The sequence below is a fragment of the Platichthys flesus genome, chromosome 19, assembly GCF_949316205.1.
Source record: "Platichthys flesus chromosome 19, fPlaFle2.1, whole genome shotgun sequence".
Classification (NCBI taxonomy): domain Eukaryota; kingdom Metazoa; phylum Chordata; class Actinopteri; order Pleuronectiformes; family Pleuronectidae; genus Platichthys; species Platichthys flesus.
Window position 1 is genome coordinate 7,413,713 of NC_084963.1, and position 19,807 is coordinate 7,433,519.

General features: G+C 43.3%; 1 protein-coding gene across 1 annotated transcript; it reads right to left on the reverse strand.

Annotated features, from left to right (window-relative positions):
• Nucleotides 1–4,286: 4,286 nt before the first annotated feature.
• Nucleotides 4,287–19,666, reverse strand: mrrf (mitochondrial ribosome recycling factor). The gene is made up of 7 exons (XM_062412728.1): nt 19,564–19,666; nt 16,228–16,401; nt 15,948–16,100; nt 11,568–11,686; nt 7,128–7,219; nt 5,648–5,807; nt 4,287–5,110 (listed from the first exon to the last, which is right to left on the reverse strand). Exons 2-7 carry the CDS (start codon nt 16,397–16,399, stop codon nt 5,033–5,035), a joined length of 774 nt encoding a protein of 257 aa, XP_062268712.1. The 5' UTR covers nt 16,400–16,401; nt 19,564–19,666; the 3' UTR covers nt 4,287–5,032.
• Between the last annotated feature and the right edge of the window lie 141 nt (nt 19,667–19,807).

A 19,807-nucleotide genomic window follows, 5' to 3' on the forward strand; every position in this document is an offset into this window, starting at 1 on the left:
ATGTACGGACATGTAATGAACAATGACTCAGTCCAAAACAACAGCGTGTCTATGTGTGTGCACATTCATGCTTTTCCTGACATTCAACAGCCTCCACGCCTCATTATTCGAGCAGCGTATGTTTTGTCTAGTTGAGCTGCAGCATATGGGAGTTCCATGTTCTTGAAGTGGCTACTGCCCTGCAAAAACCCTCATAGAGTTATGTTATTGTCTATTAATGGATCTGAAAATCTGATTTTAAAAGCAACTGATAAATCTGCCCGTGTGGGGAGACGTTCCACGACAAGTCAACGTCGAGCAAGAGATTCAAAGTGTCGTCTTTTTCACTCTCGTGCAGCCTTCAGCTTTATTCTTTTTGTGAATTAAGTCTGATGTGTACTGGAAACAAGTTGAAAAATACTGAAACAATAGCAGATTTTAAGAAAATTAAACTTTTGGCTCCCGAAGAAAATAGCTTGATAGAAATATGAGGCCTGAAAATGACGTCAACATTGTAAATGATAGGAAATGATCTAAAAGAGCAGTCGTTTGAAAACGCAATACATTAATAAATAAGTTATAGACCAGATGTACTGTTATATACCATAATGTTTTATATTTTTAAAATAGATACTTTCCCTCGTTATTTTTCTTTGCGTAACAACTGGTTCAGTAGTTCCTAGAGTTTTTGAAAAGGATGTAAATGACATGTGTTTGTAAATTGGGTCCATTGTCATTTCCTCCACCATCTCGCCACTACAGGTCTCCAACGCCACCCACCCCACACCTCTCGTCCTCCTCCCTCCCTCCCTCGTTCTACCGCTCTCTTGCTGGCAGCCCTTGATTACACTTGTCTCCTGGGGGAAGGTTTAAACTCCTCAGAGATAGTAATATCGAGGGCACTACCGGCTAGTCACTTCAGATCAGGGCGGGGGGAGGAAATGGCGACGGACATAAAGCTAAATATATAATTCCTCCCATGCTGGTAATCACGACGTCCAGACGATTTGAAATGACAGTTTAACCACTTTGGACTGAGGAACGCTTTGTCCGGATTTGAGAAGCAGGAGGTGTGTGTGTGTGTGCATGTGTGTGTATGTATGTGTGTGTGTGTGTGCGTGTGTGTGTGTGTGTGTGTGTGTTGCAGCATCTGGTTGCTACCAATGATGGTCAGGGAGCCTCCTTGTGGATATAGAGACTATCCAAAGGGGCCGGTGTGGTCCTCTTCAAATGCACGTGTGGGGGGGAGGGAGCGCACGTTCCACTGAGTTAAAATGGATCGCAGAACCAGACAGGAGCAATTCTGTGAATGACTGACGTGCCAAGAGCTCCGGAAGGAAACACTCTCGCCGCCCGGTATTAGTTTACCTGATTATTAGGATATCCAGCTTCCTCCTAAAATGGCCGGCCATTTCCCTGTTAGAGGCGGTAAGCACGCCCACCTGGATTAGGGCCTAAACGTGGTCTGCATTACAGCGGGCCCAGAGAGCGAAGCATCGCGCCGCACAGCTCCACCGGCTCCCCCCTATAAATATTAATGGGCTAATCTGCACATATTCTTCTCCTCCGAGTCGGTTACCGCATCCCGGCGAAGGGTCAGGGATACTCTCGTGAACATCAAATCCATTTAAAATTTAAGTTCACTTTGCATATGCAGAGGTTCTCGCTCCAGACGGGCCCTCGATGGGCCTCGTCCCCATCATCACATCGCAGGGGGAGAGTGCATCTCGCATTCACGCGCTGATTGAATCCTTGATGAGATCTTGATGGTGGCTTCTTGCACTCTGACGCTCTCTAACACTCCAGAGGTGATGAGGAGAGAGAGAGAGAGAGAGGGAATCAGAAGTGTGTGTGTCGGTGTGTGTGTGTGTGAGTGGGCGCTCAATCCAATTCTGTCTGCACTGAAGTGGCCCCGCTCTGCCTCGCTCACAGGCCTCCTCGGCAGTTTGGCTCCTGCCGGGGGAAATGTGGCTCGATGTTACGGCTGTAATCACCGGCAGCACAAAGGGAAGAGAGCGAGCGGAGGGGCACTGTATACATCTTTATTATATACATTTGCATAATTCTCTCATGCGCACAGCGACCATATGATATAATCTAGGTTGTCTTCAGACCAGTGTCACAAGCTTCACTCGGTAGTCCAATAAGAGCTATACGGGGCAGAAAGAAAAATGAAAGGGTGGAGAAACATTTTAAGAGATTTAGATTATTTTGTCACACGAGTGTAAATTGTATTATTTTCATGATTATATGGGACAACATCAAAATAGTGACTAAACTGAATCCCACTGCATCAAGCACACATCCAGAAGTTGTTCTCTCACTGCTCTGGGAAAATCTAATGACTCCTTGATGTATTTGACCTTAAAAGAAACCATTCCAACCTTATGTGTTACAATTATACTTCTGTCAAAAAAATGAAGTTGACCATATTCACAGCATTTAGAAACACCATATTATACTTAAAAAAACGATGGTTGAAAATGGGAATTTCTACATATTTTGATGCTTCTCTATTTAAGTGCAGTTTTAAAAAGCAGCTTGCCGTGTGTAAAGTGTGTGGTTTCCCTAAATGCACCAGCAATGGATGAAGAGCTCGACTATTAAATCAAACGTCTGCAGGAGTAATTTAGATTTGTATATTTTTGCGAGGAATCACCAAAGGACACAGAAAAACCTCTGTTGCTCTCCCGCTTGCACACAAATGCCATCACACACACACACATGCAAACACACACACACACACGTCAAAAGGCGGTGCTCATTGTAAATATTTGAAGGGAACAGGGGTAATTCACTTGATAAATGTCAACCGAAATGAAGCTATCAGCTGAAAGCAATTTCCTCGTGCTTGTCTGTGTTCTGCACCGAGGACCTGGGAGATTTTCACCCCTCCATCGATCATGAAGCCTCTGTTTTAGGCCAAGGTACACAATGCCCCTCAAATTGCTGACATATGGACCAAGAATCACCACGGAAAACCTGCCATTTCTAGCCCCGCCCCTGCTCCGTCCCGTCCCAGCCACTCCTCTGCTAAACTCTTGTTTATCCAGCGACTCTGGTCTGTTTGGGCCATTAAAGCCGAGCTGTGCGAGGAGACACGGGGCCAAGGCAAATGTAATGAAGCCGCAATCTGTACCATGCAATTTAGCACTGCTACCATGCAGCAGCAGAGATGAAATAAATAAAACACACCATGAACGCAGCGTTGTCACTGCTCCTCAATTCATTCACTCTATTTTGAAGAAATCTGAAGGTTTTCTGGTGGAGGCATAATTAGCAGTTTGCAGCTCTGCAGCTCTGTAATTATAAATCAATGGGTGGCTATAAAACTAACTGTGTGGACCAACCGTGGCTGCTGGTGACCAGTAGCAGAGGAAGCAGAGCGAATGATAATAAAGATGACGACACCAACCACATAATGATATGGAAATCCTTGATGGTGTAAACAGCAGATGCATGAAAGCAAAGCTGCGTGTGTCTCCTCGTATTTATATCTCTGTGAGGACAACTCTAGGCATGGACCTAACGGAGGGAGGACATTTCGGAAAGTGGCCTTCACTTTTTCCAAGGGCTGTTGAGGACTTGATTTAGGGTTAGAGATGTTTGAGTAAGGCTAGAGGTTGGGCTTGGCCATTGAGTTGTGATGGTTAATATTAGGGTAAGGGCAAGGGATATGCCTAGTGACAATGAGTGTCCTTATTTAAGCCGTTTTCAGACACAAACTCCAGAAAATGCACCAAAAAAAATCAGGTCTGGATAATTTTCTGAGTTTGTCTTTCATATATAAAGAACACAGCAGGAGAAAGACGCGTTCACAACAACAGGAAAATGTAACATTCCTCTCCTCGTCTTTCCTATTTGACATCTTCAAATCGGTGTCTTGTAAATGTGTGACACTTTTCTCACTGTGAATTTTCAAGATTCAAGTTCAAGAAAACATCTGGAGCGACTGACGTGGACATTTACAGCCCCTCCTAAATATTTCAGGGAAATGTTCAGTGCCTGAGCAGCTTAAGGCAGAAGTACAAGTTTGTTTGTGTGCGTGTTTCTCATTCAGACTTTTCTTGTCACCGATCTGATCTGCTCGCACTTCCCTGACCGTGGAGAGTTCAGCTCCTTAAAAGACAAAGACAGGACATCAAAAGCCTGTTTTTCCTAATGGACAGTTGTGGCGGCAGCAGCCGTGGCCGCGAGGTCTGTGCACAGGAAAACTCCATTATCACTCCGACTAATGGCTGAGGGGGCGACTTCAAACCGAAAAGTGGGGGAAAAGAAAACAGGAGAAAGAAAGATGACGCACAAAGTACAAAGCACCGTTTCTTTAATGGAGTCCATCAATAATGTTACTTCCCTGACGTTATTGTGTTTAAAAGAGAGTAGCCATATTATCAATCCTCAACATGGGCAGAAATTACAGTGTTTTTTTTTATTTTTTTCTCAAGTGCATCTTTAACAGACTTTCGAATCAATGTGAAACAAATGTTTGGCAACACGCTAATGATATCAGTTCAGCTGGCTCCTGCGCCTCTGGAACAAACTCCTTCTCTCGCCACCGACACAAACCCACAGCCAGTTTACATTCAGATGGGTGCGCTTGTTTTATATAAACAGACAGCCCTTGTGGCGGAGGGTCTGATTAGGAGGAGGCCCGCAAATCCCATTAAAAGTCTATTCGTCCCTCGCTCCGAGTTCTGTTTGAAGACAGGATGGGTAACAAGGGAGGAGGGAGGTGACTGGCAGTCTGTCCTTGTTGTTGTTGTTCTCGTGCCAATCTGTGTTTATGCAGCGACGGTTAAACACAGATATAAACCCAGCAGCGAGGAGACGATCTCTGCTCGTGATGAGAGAAGGAACCGAAGCCCAGTGGCTGCTGGGAGAACCCGACACGTACCACTGGACCCAAGACGTGTCTGTGATGGGAATTTAAATTAAACTACTTCCTCAATGTGATCAATCCAGTCACTGTGACATGTTGCTGTTGTTGTTGTTGTGTATGTCCTGTAGGTTTGTCTGCAACCAAATGAGACGACCCATGTGTTTCATTTCACCGTCAGCCTAACAGCTCCTTAGTCTTGGCTGCCACCTGCTTGTCGATGTCCAGTGCCATGTTGTCTGACATTAGCTGAATCTGTGAGGGAAGAGAGGAAGACATGTTATTACAGCCCAACAATGAATATCGGTCAGCCAATAAAATGGATATAATACATATTAGCCTTTGAAAGAAATATCAGTGTCTATGTTTGGCAATTTAAAAACCTTCTGACAGAATGAACCATGCAGAAAAGACTCTATGGAAAAGAAAAAACTATTTTTCATAATTCAAGCTTTAAATATTTGGTTGCATTTGTTTTTTCTTTGTCATTATAGTTAATTATAATTTATGGTTAAACTGTTAAATATAAAGCCTCTGTTATACTTTTTTTGTTCGAGGTCCTGTACAGGGACATTAAAAACAACAGACACAGACTCAAGAAAGTCAATAAAAATGATAAATCTGTATTCAACTTTAAAAATATATTTATTATATTGAATTTTTCATCAGAGAGCCACTTCAAGCTTTAGTTCTAACGCCACTTCTCTGTCTGAGCATTCAATTAAGAATCTTTATGAAGCTCACTAATAATCACTGGTGTGTAACATCACTGTCTTTTTTTGGGTCTTGTACCTGTTTCTCTACGAGACGTATGGTGTCCTCCGAGTGTGCGTCCTTCGCCTTTTTCACCTGAGCCACAGCGTTGGATCGCACTCTCCTCAGTGAGTCTTTGGCCTTGTTGCTGAGCTGCTTGGCGAGCTTAGTCAGGTTCTCCCTGTGTTCCCGTGTCACCCTGCAAGGAAGAAAGAGAACCATGGTTAAAAAAGAAAACAGAGAAGGTAATGAGCACTGGAACAAACACACACAAACTCATCCGTGCTCTGTTAAAGTTCCTGTAAAACACAACACACATAACGGGTGTGTGTGTGTGCTTGTGCTTGTAGGCAGTTTAATATTTTACTTCTGACTCGTAGCACCGTATAACAACAATCACTTTCCGAGGTCTTGGACCTGAGCTGAAACATCCATCATGCAGATAACTTTGCATTTGTTGATCATTTAGAAAAATCCGACTTCCCGTCTCGCTCTCCCCCCTTTGTCATCAATTGGCTTTTTTTTTGCTGTTTTTTTTTTTTTTGTGCCTTGGGGACTATTTGCAAACAATCCAAGTGCGGCGTCTATTTACCACAAACAATGCGGCCTAATTACTGATTCCAGGGCCAATCAAGGAGCGCCTTCTCCTTGGAAATGCAAATGGGGGCTCGGAGCGTGCCGAGACTGATTGCAGGGGGAGAGCAGTCTGACTCTTGTGTCCCTCCTCTGCCAGACTAACACCTGCTGCTCCACGTGCACGCACAGGCACGCACATGCGCACACACACACACACACACATCTTAGGCCACAATTTATTTATGCACATGTGTATATATGTAAAGAAAAATACTGTAAGAGAAATACTGTCTAAACTGGGTGGTTTAGTGAGTGAGTGACGAATTGTTTTGTGTGAAGTTGTTTGACTTGACAGACAGAAAAAGAAAGAGAAAGAGAGAGAGAGAGAGAGAGAGAGAGAAAGAGAGAGAGAAAGAGATCTACATAGAAGGTGGAGTGTGACCCGACGCTCACATCAACACACCGGGGGTCTCTATACGTCTACAAGCACAAGTTAATAAATCTGTCAATTACAGTTCTGCATACAGAGGCTAAAGCATTTGCTAATGGAGTGAAATATAAAACCAGAGCCGAGACTTGCTGGACGGTTTCGCTGTGATACTTCACATACTGTACGAATTATTTGATTGATTTATGATTCATTTAATCTCAAAAGTCAAGTAAAATGCCTGTTACAGGTCAAAAGAGGCCAAACACGACCTGGACGACAGAGAAGTTTCACAGACATAAAACTACAATGGACATTTTGACTGTTCAGCAATCGACAAATCTGGAAAAAGTAATTGTTTCACAACTAGCAGATGTTAAAATATACAATTTACAAAAACGATTAACAGAAAAAAAACAAGATGGAAAGGAATGAAAATGTTTTAGCCCTTGGGGGTTTGTGTCTGTGTGTGTGTGTGTGTGTGTGTGTGTGTGTGTGTGTGAGAAAGAGACTCACTTGGGAACGGGCACCTTGATGATTGTCCCGTCCACCTCTGGATTTAAGTTCATTCCACTCTCTCTCAGGGCATGGGTGGCAGCCGCTGTAGCCTGGGGTTACACACACACACACACACACACACACACACAGACACACACACACACACAAACACACAGAGATGTATGAAAGTGTGCTTCGCTTTGAGCACTGGTGTGAATTGGAAAGCAGCACTGCAACTGCAGGTAGGGGCTCGGCTCCAGCTGGCAATAATTAAGGTGTTACACTGTGCATATAGTGTGTGTGTGTGTCTGTGTGTGTGTGTCTCAGGGGAAGCCCATGCAGTGTGGAAGTGCCTCGGGCCACTGTCAGCACTGGGCCCTGTGGGAGCGGACTGAGAGGTTGCAGGGCAGGGCACTGACTTCTGGTGACCTCACAGGAGAGTCTGCTTATTATTGTGTATGATATATGGAGATATCATCTGAACACATGTGCAAGCGCCTCTGTATGATTCTATTCACTTGAACGTGAAAACATTTTTCGTGCGTGTGGTCAGCTCAGGATTAAATGTGAGGATGAAAGAGAGCAGGAGTCAATGTATCTGGTGAAACTTTGACGTTGTGGTTTTTGGACTGGTATAAATGATTGAGGCTAATCAACAAGGACGAAGGACAAACCTTGATACTTTCATTTTACTTGCACAGATTGATCAAACACGACAGTGTCTGCAAGTGTCAATTAAGTTTTTTTACTAAAGGAAGATTCTGTCGCGATCAGATTAACTTCATAACCTGTGAAAGTCAGATTCCTTTCAAATCTGAAATCATTATATTTGCTGTGGTTTATAGTGGAGCTGCATAAAAATAACTATGAATATATTATCTTGACACAGCGATGGTCAAATATTTATCTACATTAGGGGAAAAACTTTAAATCTGATTTTCCTGATCTATACTGAAAAAAGTGATTTTAAACATTTTGGTATTTATAAGTGAAGATAAATAGTTTGGGTCATGATCGGCAGTGTTTCTGATCTTCCGAAAACTAGAATGCAGTGGCGTGGATGCAGCCTGGGTTTTATTCAAGCATGTAAATCTGGAACTTTGGTCTAATCTATCACAAGAAATAAAAACATCTGCATGAAATTTCCTTCTTCGCTGTTATCCAAAATATGTTCTCGAAAAACCTACACCACCCATCCTCTTTATAAAGGAGATAATCAAAGGGAAATGAAAAGAAGGACATTGTGTTTCGTGAGGGAAGCGTGGCCAGTGTCTGCAGAGGCAGCTGATACGTGATACCTCAACACGAGATCAGACAAAGCTGCCGAGAGGTTCTGAAAGACGCCGGTGCACAGTCACACAATACTTTGATAATATTAACTAACTGATCTTCCTTTGTAATGTTATTTAAATGTTTATTCTTATTCGTTTGGCAGGCGAGCAGGCCGACAGGCAGGCGGAAATGGAAGCTTTGCATGAGACTCAATGGTAATTATTAAAACAGCACTCACATATGTGAGACATAAAGACATTATCCTCTATATATACAACACAATCCCCTGGCCCGGAGAACACTGCATTACAAACCAGAGAGCTGCAGTTAAACAGCGCACATGCACACACACAGGGGAGGAAGCCGGATCCTTTGAATAACTGAAGTCGCACTCTTCAAACCAATCCTGCAACCACATGACAATTCCCTCAGCAGGGCTTTACAAAGTGTGCAAATGTGCAATGTGAGGAACACGAGCTCTACCCTTCTCCCCTTTCTCGACAGCTCCATCTGGCCTCTTCCGCTGGGGGAAAGAAATGGCAGCGAGATTAAAGGAATTTATTTGTGTGCGTTAAATCAATTCATGGGAGTTTCTTCTCATTTGTTAAAATCATCCGGAGCGCAGGCCTCTGGTGGCTCTCTTTGAGTGTGGGGTGATAGATTCAGCCCATACCTATGTTTGATTGTTCTCAGCGTCGAATTCATCACCGCTCCCCCCCCCACGTCCCACGTCCACGCCGGTGGTTACGGAAAACCGAGCGGAATTTTTTTTTTGTCTGGAAAGGCCGAGCAGGTTCTGGTTAATATGTTCGAGAGGAAGAGAGATTAAGCTGAAGTTTCACATCAAACGCTAACGGCCCGGTTCAAAGCAGGGCAGAGCGTGTGTGTTTGCGTGTGTGAGTGTGTGTGAGTGAGTGCGTCTGTGCGTGTGGGCATAAAAAAGTGAGTCCAGAAGAAAATAAAGTTTTATGGACAAAGCGGTGGGATGCTTTAACGTGCACACCCACACACACACACACTATAACACATGCACCAAATTGCTCTTAGCTGTTGTTGGTTCCACTGCCCCTAATGAATCAGTGGAAAACAATGGCAGGCCTCTGGAGTGCATGGTAATGGATAGGCATCATTATAAGCCTATTAGCTCTGGGCACAGTGGACTCAGGCGACGCAGGGCACACCAGGGTAGAGTGTGTCACATGCGTGTCTGTGTTGACACGTGTGTGGTCTGTGGTCGACCTTTCAGGGAAGGAAACAGACTCACCGCTGGATCATTCAGCATTGAACGCTGGATTTCCTGATCTGAGATGCTGATAAACACTTTAGATTCACAGGTGATATTTGTACAAAGCTGAACAAAGAGGCAAAACCACGACGCTCAGTGTCGCAAACATCGACAGCTTGAAAAAACAGAAGGAGGACAAAGATATTTGTAAGAGTGTTTCTTTCCACCCAACAGGTGTTTCTTTACAGGAACTAACTGCCTTTGAAAGTCTGCTTAGAAAAGCCGGTTAATGTCTTTCGATCCTTGAAAAACTGCTGTTAATTTGTGGAGACATTCAAATCTGGAGCAGGTTATGATATTGTGTAAGAACGGCAGATTGCTTGTCCATGATGTCTTCTTCTTTTGTTTTCCCCTCCTGTTTATTGGATCTGTTTTTATTCATATCAGTGGCTCGAGGTTTGGATCTAGGGTCGACTGGTTGGTCCAGCACTCTGCTCTGGACTGAAATCTCTTGGATGGATCACCATGACATTTAATACGGACATTCATGGTCCCCAGAGGAAGAAGTCCACTGACTTATTGAGTAATCCAATATCTTAATCTGTATTGGATGGATTGGGACAAGAGCCCAGTAGATATGGTTTTCTGGGAGTTAATGCAGAAAACGATAAAATGGATTGAAAACACTGACATATCAGCTGAAATATATATTTAAAAAAAAGGAATGATTCTTAAGATGTCATTACTCAAGCTCTTATGACTAAGAAATGTAACTGAGGCTTGTTATTTTTCATAAAATGTATTATAAATAACTACAAACCATAAGAAAATAAAACCAAATATTGAAAATAAGTATATTTATATGAAGGCACGTCTTTTCTGTTTTGTTTGTTCTGTGAAATTATAAAAGTTTTTATATTTGCAAGCATAATCTCACAGGCTCATATCGGCCGATGTTATCGACAAACTGTTAATCTGTCAGAGTGTAAATGGGATTTCTATGGAAATAGATGTTTCCAAGAAGATGAATCTGAATGATCACAAAGATATGTGGTTATTTTGCACTTTTAAAATAACAGGCATATAAATTCATTTGTATTGGGTGGAATTTATCACCTAAACTTTGCATATTATATTTATAGGGTTAGGGTTACATGGTGAACTCTAGGAATAAGTGTAAAGTTAAACATTAGAAGCTGAACCTCGGCCTCTCAAACAAGGCTCCATGTACATTGGCTCAATGGCTCATGATATTAAAGGGAGTTAAACCATCGCTCATTGACTGTGTGTAGATATAAGATTGCTTAATATTAAATGTTAAAAAGGCACATTTGTAATTTCCATACGAGCAGAGTCTGGCCACTCAAGCTCTGCTGTGCCCCCCCCTGTGTGATATTTCTCTGAGGAGCTCTGATTAGCACGGCGTTATATCATCTACAAAGAGGAAAAGAGAAAAACGAGTGAAAAAAGAAAAATAATCTATTCCTTTCTAACCTGGGGGTAAAATGAGGTCATTTCCTTTTCTGTGACAACTCACACGCAGGCACAGCCACATCTCCGTGCATGCACACACAGAGTTTGGGTTCTTGTTGCTATCTTTCACCCCAGAACAAAGGGCTCCCCGAGTCATCAATCAATTAGCCTCTGAGACAGAGTCGGAGGGAGAGAAGGAGGCCGGTCAGGTTTCATTTACACAGACTGATGTGAAATCTGAGTTCTGCTCTGGCTCACTTCTCCCTCGGTGAGGACCGTCTATCTGTCTGTGCTGGGGATTATTTTGATAAAGCTTTTAGTTACTGGCCGCTCGTCTGTGTGAGACAAACCAATACCAGTGAGGAGAATCGGTATTGGTCCCTGTGTGTGTGTGTGTGTCTGTGTCTGTGTCTGTGTCTGTGTCTGTGTGTGTGTGTGTGTGTGTGTGTATGTGCGTGTGTGCATGTGTGCGTGTGTTATCGTCTTACCTCAGGGTAGCTGCTCATGTTGACCATAATGAGCAGAGGTGATTTCATGGAGATCTGACCCAGCTGGTTGAGAGGAAACTTTCCATCTTGAGTCGTCACCACAATGTGATCCAGAGCTCCTACAAATGCAGATGCGTGGAAATGATTATTTACTTTATTAAATTTACCCACATTGACCATTTAAGGAACAAAATCCAAGTATTCACTTTAACTGTGGATCTATAACATGCAGGTCCGTTTTAACGCTCAATATAGAACTTCTCAGGTTTTGTAAACTGTAGGAATAGATGTTTTATTGGCTGTTTTTTTATGTATATTTGACTTTATTTAGATTCTAGATTCAAGATAAATTTGGCAGGCGCAGATAATGCTTAAATAATTTTTAATAATTAAAATCTCAACATCACCAGTTTCTTTTTAATCTCAAGTATCAGAATCGGCCCCAAAAATCCATCAATCAAATCAACAAAAGGCCTGTGGTAGATACCAGGCTGTTGAGAGTTTCCATGATATCGTCTCTTCTCTCTGTCGACACTGAGAGAAGCACTGGTAGGTTTGCCAACAAGTCCGGTCCCTACCTCCCTCCATCACTCCCTTCCTCTCCCCTGTCCGTCCCTCACTCCACCCATCCACCCCACTCCCTCTCCTCCATCTGGATAACCTCAGACGCAGTTGTTTCCTTCTTCCCCAACTCTGCCTTACATCACTCGCTCCCTGCTTACCCAGTGGGGGCTGTGCTGCTGGTGGCTCTGTGTGTACAGGGGGGGGGCTTGAAGGGAAGCCAGTGTTTTAATTTTCTCTACACAATCAATTCATGACGTGAGGCAAAAAAAAAAAATACAACACACCGGTCAGAGATTAAACGCAGTAGAAGAAATTAGAAATCAAAATGTGGGTATGATGTGATGAAATGGATACCTATAATTCAAAGAGCCACACCCCCGGCTGAATCACTGACATACTGTCCGCCTGCCAATTATTCTGTCTCCGTCTTCTTCGACTTCAAACATCCCGTTCGTGTGCAGGTCTGAACCTGCCCGTCCCCTTGTCCATCTCGGGGTTCGTCTGCATATCCACGCAGCCCGCTCACGTCTATATCTGTGACCTTCTGCCTGTCCATCATTGTTACCCGTGGCTCGACAATGAGCACCTACACATCTGCTAGTACTTTTGGATGGAAGACGGAGAGACAGCCATTTCTTTAACGATAAATATGGAGGGTGAGGAGGGGGCTGAGAGGCGGACGGCTTAAGACGTATCTGCCAAATATCAGAAAATTGTTCTTTGACAACATATTTCATGTGATATATCATTATAATTCTAAATGACTATTCTAAATGATAAACATTTTCCTTATACTCTGACAGAGATGTGTTGTTTAGTGTTTCTGTCACTTGCACAGCATTAATCAGGCTGCATCATTTGTTCACTACATTTTGACACTGGGGTGACAGGTGGCAGTAACATTCTGTGATTGAAACATCCCCAGTTCCGTTTCTCCCCAGAGACCTTTAATGTAAGTCAACTCCCCTTCTCTCTCTCTCTTTCTCTCACCCTTAAGTTACGCTCAACTCTCCACTGAACCATCTTGGAAAAACACTGATAAATATAGTGCTCCTTTCTTAAAAGGTGGTCGTTGTGCATGTTTGTCTTTGTTTAGGAGTATTCGCATGCAACAATAGTTTGATCACTTTCTCAACCCTGGCTTTCTAATTGTATCACTGGGAGCATGCGGAGGTTAGCATTTAGCCCAAAGCAGAACAACAACCTAACAGAGCCACTAGCATGGCTGCAGCCTCTTAGTTCGGTCAGACGTCTCATCCACAAAGAAGAGACCTTGCTATTGTGAGACGATTGTCCACAGGATAATCAAATAACGGTTTTCTACGGATGGATGGGAAATGGGCCGACAGAGAACCCATCAAAGTTTGGCACAAATACGGAAAAAGGAGCAAATCAAGGAATTTGTTTTCATTGTCTTTAACATTGATTGGGCTTTTTATGCATGGCTCTCTCCGATGACATGTGGCCTTAGATTGAAGGCTTGTTTGAATTCAAGGGGACTGTTGGGCCTTGGCGTTCTGCTGATTCTAGTTTAGCTTTTGATGCATGAATAAAATGTATTATTAAGTTGTACAAGTTCTTATCTTCAATGTTTAAGTCCCATATATGCAGACAAGGAGTTTTTGTTAATTTTTGTAATATATTTCCGGTAGTGGTGTTGTTTAAAGTTGAGGTCCAGTCTGTTTTAAAGTATCCTTGGAAACAGAGGAGGTTTCTGGGCCAGGTCACCGATCTGTGACTCTCCACAATGTGCTGGTCATTGCACTGATCCCTTCTCTCTACATCTATCTGTGACTTTGTGCTGTACGCCACACACAAACAAACACATGCAGTGTGCATTCAGGGCAACACACAACAGTGCATACAGTCAAATCCACACACACACAAGCTTAATGAGAGCCAGATGAGAGGTTCATGGAACAAACACATACACTCGCACCAGACGCACACACATACACACACATGCATTGAGACAACTGACGTCATTCCATTCCACCATCTCATCTCTCCTGTCAGCTCTAAGTCCTGCTGCCTCCCTGGATTACAGTGCAGCTGGACGGATGAGAGGGGGATGCACGGAGCGGAGGAGAGCAGTGAGGGATACATAGATGGAGGGAGAAGACAGGGAGGATGACAGGATGTAGGGACGGACGCAAGAAAGGCGAGAGACACAGGGGCAGGAGAACAAAAGAGATGGAGAGAGTGAAGGAGGGAACTCTGAGAATTCTTGAACTTTCGTTCACAGGGCAAAAGTTTCCATGTGGATCAATAAGAAATTGGAATTCAAAAAGGTATGAAGCATCACAAGCAGTAGCCAACATATAAATCTGGGAATTATTGGAAAAACAAGAGAGGAGTGAGTACGAGAGGGATAAAGGGAGGGGCTGAAGATACAAAAATGACTCAGAGCAATAGCTGTTGAATGATTAAGTGTCGAAAGATAAATAGATCAAGATGAAAACTGGACAGATGAAGAAATGGAGAAGTGAAACAATTGAAGTTGAGAGGTAAAACATAAAAATCAAGTTTGTGTTCTGGTTGCCTGTGTGTCGTGTTAAAGAAAGCGGCTGCACACAAAGAGAGAGTGAAACTTCAGCTGAGGAGGAAAAGAACAAGAAACGTTGAGTTTTGAAGTCCGATTCCAGCGGCTGCCTCCTCCCACGAGAGCTTCCATTATACACCCCACCTCCAACTCCCCCACAGCCCGACTCCCATTTGTTAGAACCCAGGGGCAAAGGGCCATGACCTGGATGTAGTTGGGGGGAAACTAGGGTCAAGGTGAGGTCACACAGGCCTCTACCTCGCTCTGAGCCTTTGGGTGCTATTTGTCAGGTAGAATCAAAAAGGAAGGTTTACTCACTTATGTCCTGAAGTATGTGGTGTTGTGTTTAAAGGGGAAGTCTGCTCTGCACAGTACGTGAGGCACATGAAATATAATGCACCTTTAAAGTTACACTAAATTCAGACATTGCACAGTTCATGCCTGGCACCTTGTTAGGAATGTTCATGTAAAGTAGATCTAAAAGTAATGTCTAAAGAAAGAACAGAAGATGGAGCAATGGCCCAGATATTTGCTGTCTACACTGGAACCCCCCAAAATATTGCCTGTTGCCCCCCCAGTTTTGTGCAGAGATTGCTACATGTGTGTCCTCAGCAATCAACTTTCTCTGTTTCATGGCTGAGCATGATCTCATGGATGCTTGCAGTCCATCCAGAATAACAATACGGGGGCAGAGGATGTAACAACCAGTTCATATAGAGAAGACTAGAGGCTAAAGGGTCTGTTTGCAGAGATGTGACTGAAAAATATTTGGATAAAACAGATTCAAACAAAGGTTTCACTCGGGGGAAACATTTTATAATTCCGGTCTGAGCTGCGGTGTCCAGGAGGCCCTGCAGAGACATACCTTTGAGTGGAGGAAATGTTTATGGAAAATAGATAAAAAATAACTTCTCGTGAGGCTACAGGCAGGAGGACTGAGGAAGATTACTGAGACTCAACCGGCTGCAGAATAAACCGATTTATCAGTGAGACCTAGCATGTGGCCGTATGTGAGATCATAAACAATTTACTGCATTTATTCTGTTGTCCTTGCGATTTTTTCTTCTTCTTTGACAGTTAACTAGTTATTGGCGATGACAAGTTGAGAAATTATATTAGAGTTTTAAATTTAGATTTTTCGGCCATTTATTTCCACTTTGTGTTGAATTATTTATGTCACCTTTTCTGTTGCTTTTGTCTTTTATATGTTGATGTTTCAGTGTATTTGAGGAAAACGAGGAACAGGAAAAGAAGCAGAGAGATGACCTAAATACCTGGAGAGGTTCGGATGCTGAGGTTGCGTGTGAAGTCGTCTTTGAGCGCATGGAGAACAGCTGCCATGTCCGCCTTCACCTCATCCAGACTGATGATGTCTTCCACCAGAGCTGAATTCATATTCACCTTCGCCGACTGGCCCTTTGCCTTGGCTTTGAAGACGAGAGGGAGAGAAGGACTGAGGGATGAGGATTAAGATAAATAATGTCTAATCAAGTAGAACGCACATCCAGAGGTTGCACAAATGTGGAGTCCAGTGTTTGTGATCTCCTCACTGACCTTTTGCCTTTTTGGTGGCGTAGAGTCTGGTGCATGCAGCGGGGTAGCAGGTGATGTCGGGGCACCGCGGCGCCGCACTGACCCTGGATGCTGCCGCCAGAGGAGACCTGAGCTGTCGGACCAGGGACTGACACAGCAGAGGTCTCAGCCGGCTCAGATGATTCAGAGCCATGACTACAAGAGAAGAAACAGAAACACGAGTGCTACTGGGTCCAAAGCAACATCTTTTAGTTTTGAATCACACGTAATCAGAGGTTATTCGCGGATCACAAAAATCAGTTGTAATGTCAGTTGTAATATCATCAAAATCAGGTAGTAACTCATATCAGCCAGTAGGAGGTAGGCCTACATCTTGTACTGACATTTAGTGCCATGATCTCCTATAAGTGGTTAGCGTCATTATTAGAAACAGCAGCTGCTTTTGTGGTTTATAAACCTTAATGTAAGAAACATTTCCCGTTGGATATCTATGCAATTTATCATATCTGTCATAGCACATATCATAATATCTTTACAGTGGGGAGTATGTCCTCCTGTGACAAGCCCAATAAATCAAGTAAAAAAATAATCAAGACTATAAAATATCAGAGTTTCTTGAAATGTTGTCACACAATTTAATTTGCCTGATTTTGTAAGCAAGAGATCAACAAAAACTGGACCTGAGAAGCTGCAACTCAGGAATATTTGGCATTCTTGATTGATGGATAAATTGACTTTTAAATGAGAGATAAGTTGATCAGCTAATTGATTAATTGAGTTCCACCGATTGGATCGTGGACTGTGCCTCAAAGCAGATTTTATCTGACTATATAAAGCAGAGTTGAGGAAAAGACGCCCTCATGAATCCAATCGTACATCCACATGCTACAGTACAACAGAAAAAATTAGTCACCCTGTTCTTACTCTATCCTGCAGAGCATTCCTGAGGGGGAACCTCCCATCTCACAAACTGCCTCTTGGAGTGTGAACCGTGTCACAGATCCTCAGTGCACACACACACACACACACACACACACACACACACACACACACACACACACACACACACACACACACACACACACACACACACACACACACACACACACACACACACACACACACACACACACACACACACACACACACACACACACACACACACACACACACACACACACACACACACACACACACACACACACAGACACAAGTGCAGACAAACTCTGAGATATCGAAGCCTAGATACACAAACACACGCTAAAGCCTGTCTTTCACAGTCAGTGGCTGTGAACAGCTCGCGGTGCAATGCAGCCTGACGCACACCCTCCATTGTGCGGTGTGTATTTATCACTGTAAACCTGGAGCTGTGAGGAGAAAACAAACAGAGCATCTGGCGTAAAAAACTATTTGTTCCCACATGAGAGGAGCTTTCACAGATTCATCATGGTTCTGAGATGCTTTTTTTCTGGGAGGTTATGAAGAATAGTAATAAATTCTCAAGTTTGAGTCCAACAAAATGTAAGACAAAAATGAATCAGAGACCAAAAGACTGACGGCTTTCTCCACCAATCTACCAGGCATTAATTAATGAATTAATCTTATTCTTTACATCTTTATAGATAAATGTATTTACATTTTTTGCACATTTATCTATTTCATAGTTTCGGAGGTTATCCAGATGTTTCACAAAGTCTGATTACATGATTTCGGTTTTGTTTTTCTGTTAATATTCTTGAATTTTAAAAGCAAATAAGACTTTTCATCATCTGTCATTCACCCAGTACTCTAAGATATGTTTTAGGATTCAACCTTTCTTTTAGCAAGTTTTATGTGTTTGCTGTTTTCCCCCCAGAATAAACAAATTCATAAGTTGTTAATCAAACACCTGAATATGCTTTAAATAACCCATCACTTTTGATTTAATAACTGTAAACACTACTGATCATGGTTTCCTCAACTAGCCACGACTAGTTCCCTGTGTTAGTCCTGGGTTACTTCAACGAATTCCAAAAACATATTCCACTGGCAATATTTAGGCGAGACCGTGGACCGCCAAGTTCAACACAAACCCACAACAGGCACCCGAGGCTGGCAGGTTTCCTGTCACGCCGATATGATTTGGTGAGCTGCGGCCGAGCAGATAGGCCGAGATGTGGGACAGTGACAGATCTCTTTGCAGGGGAAGTCGAGCAGAAAAGGTGAAGCGCAGGTGTTCGGTTGGATACTGTCGCCTCACATCCTGTACATTTCACACACGGCGGCAGCTGCAGACACACCCCTGCTTCTTGCAGCCGCATGAAGAAGCCAGCTGGTGAGCCCGCATGATCTCACCTCCGTACCTTTTACCGTTTGAGCAGAACATAATGAGGCGGAGGATCTGACGGTGCTCTGCCTCATCAGATAAACAAGCTCCCACTGTGGCAGCGACAACTGATTATTTCAAACATCACTCTCACGTCACTTGTCTCTTTTTGTTCAAGTGATTCATAGCGTTAAACGACATGGACCCCTGATACATCTCTGAGCTTCTCTCTTTCCACTCCCAGATCCTCCTCCTCAGGTCCTCTGACCTGCCCATCCCTCGTTTGAGGTTAAGGGCCTTGAAGTGTTCCTCCTCCAAAGAAACATGTGTTTTCCTTAAGTGTTTTTATTCACTTTTTTAGATTTTTCTTGTGACTGTTCTAAAAACCTAATATATTCATGTTACAATGCTTCCTATTAAAAGGACAGTGTTCTCACATTTTAAAAAGCTTTTAAAATGATTGAACGATTAATCATTTGACTAATATTAGAGAAGGAAATGAAGTCTGCTACAGTTCAGTGGTGAGGGAACTTCACAAAGCATTAAACCACAGCCAGGGTTCATCAGGTGTTGGGGGGTTCCCTGGAAACATTCATGGTGTCGGTTTCACTATTTGCAGCACGTTTCTGTTTTTGCACGTGTTTTCATAATTTGCAGTGTATGACCTCTCTCGGCCACCGTAGATTTCTATCAAAACACAGAAAACTGAAAATGACTTGATATATGATATAATAATATATTTATCATCTTATCTTTCAATGAGGGAAACCTCACACGTGATGGAGGCAAACTGAGCAGACATGAGAATATAATCAAACGTGGGAAGGTTTCATTGTGGATCACTACGTGAAGCTGCAGCTCCTGACACTTTATACACAGTCTATGTTCCTGACACTTAATGAAAGCCCAGGGATGTGAAGGTCGGTGTTGTGCACATGCAGAGGACAGAAACTGACGTAAACCGATTAACCGTCACTGCTAAACACGGATCCAACGTCCGTTTACGTAAATAACATCCTTCAAATGGATATAAACACTCAAACATGACTTACCTTCAGGTGCAACGTGTTTTCAGAGGCTTGGGAGCTGCTGACAGACACGCATCAGGGGGGAGAGCCACATTTGACATCTACGACATCAACATGCGCCGCAGTTTACCTACATCCGGGTGTGGGCTTGATACATTACACGGGTACGCCGAAGGAGCGGGGTTTGACTCTGACGCAGGGTGACACCACATCCGGAGACGCGCAGCATTGAGAGGCGGTGTTAGGGCGAACAAACCGAGCGCTTCCT

What these genes read in the sequence shown, in the direction of transcription:
- mrrf (XM_062412728.1), bottom strand. Translation starts at nt 16,399, where the DNA reads ATGGCTCTGAATCATCTGAGCCGGCTGAGACCTCTGCTGTGTCAGTCC. An exon ending in CAGCATCCGAACCTCTCCAG is followed by an intron (nt 11,687 to 15,947) that starts GTATTTAGGTCA and finishes CTGCATTTGTAG; the next exon opens with GAGCTCTGGATCACATTGTG. An exon ending in ACATGAGCAGCTACCCTGAG is followed by an intron (nt 7,220 to 11,567) that starts GTAAGACGATAA and finishes GTGTAACCCCAG; the next exon opens with GCTACAGCGGCTGCCACCCA.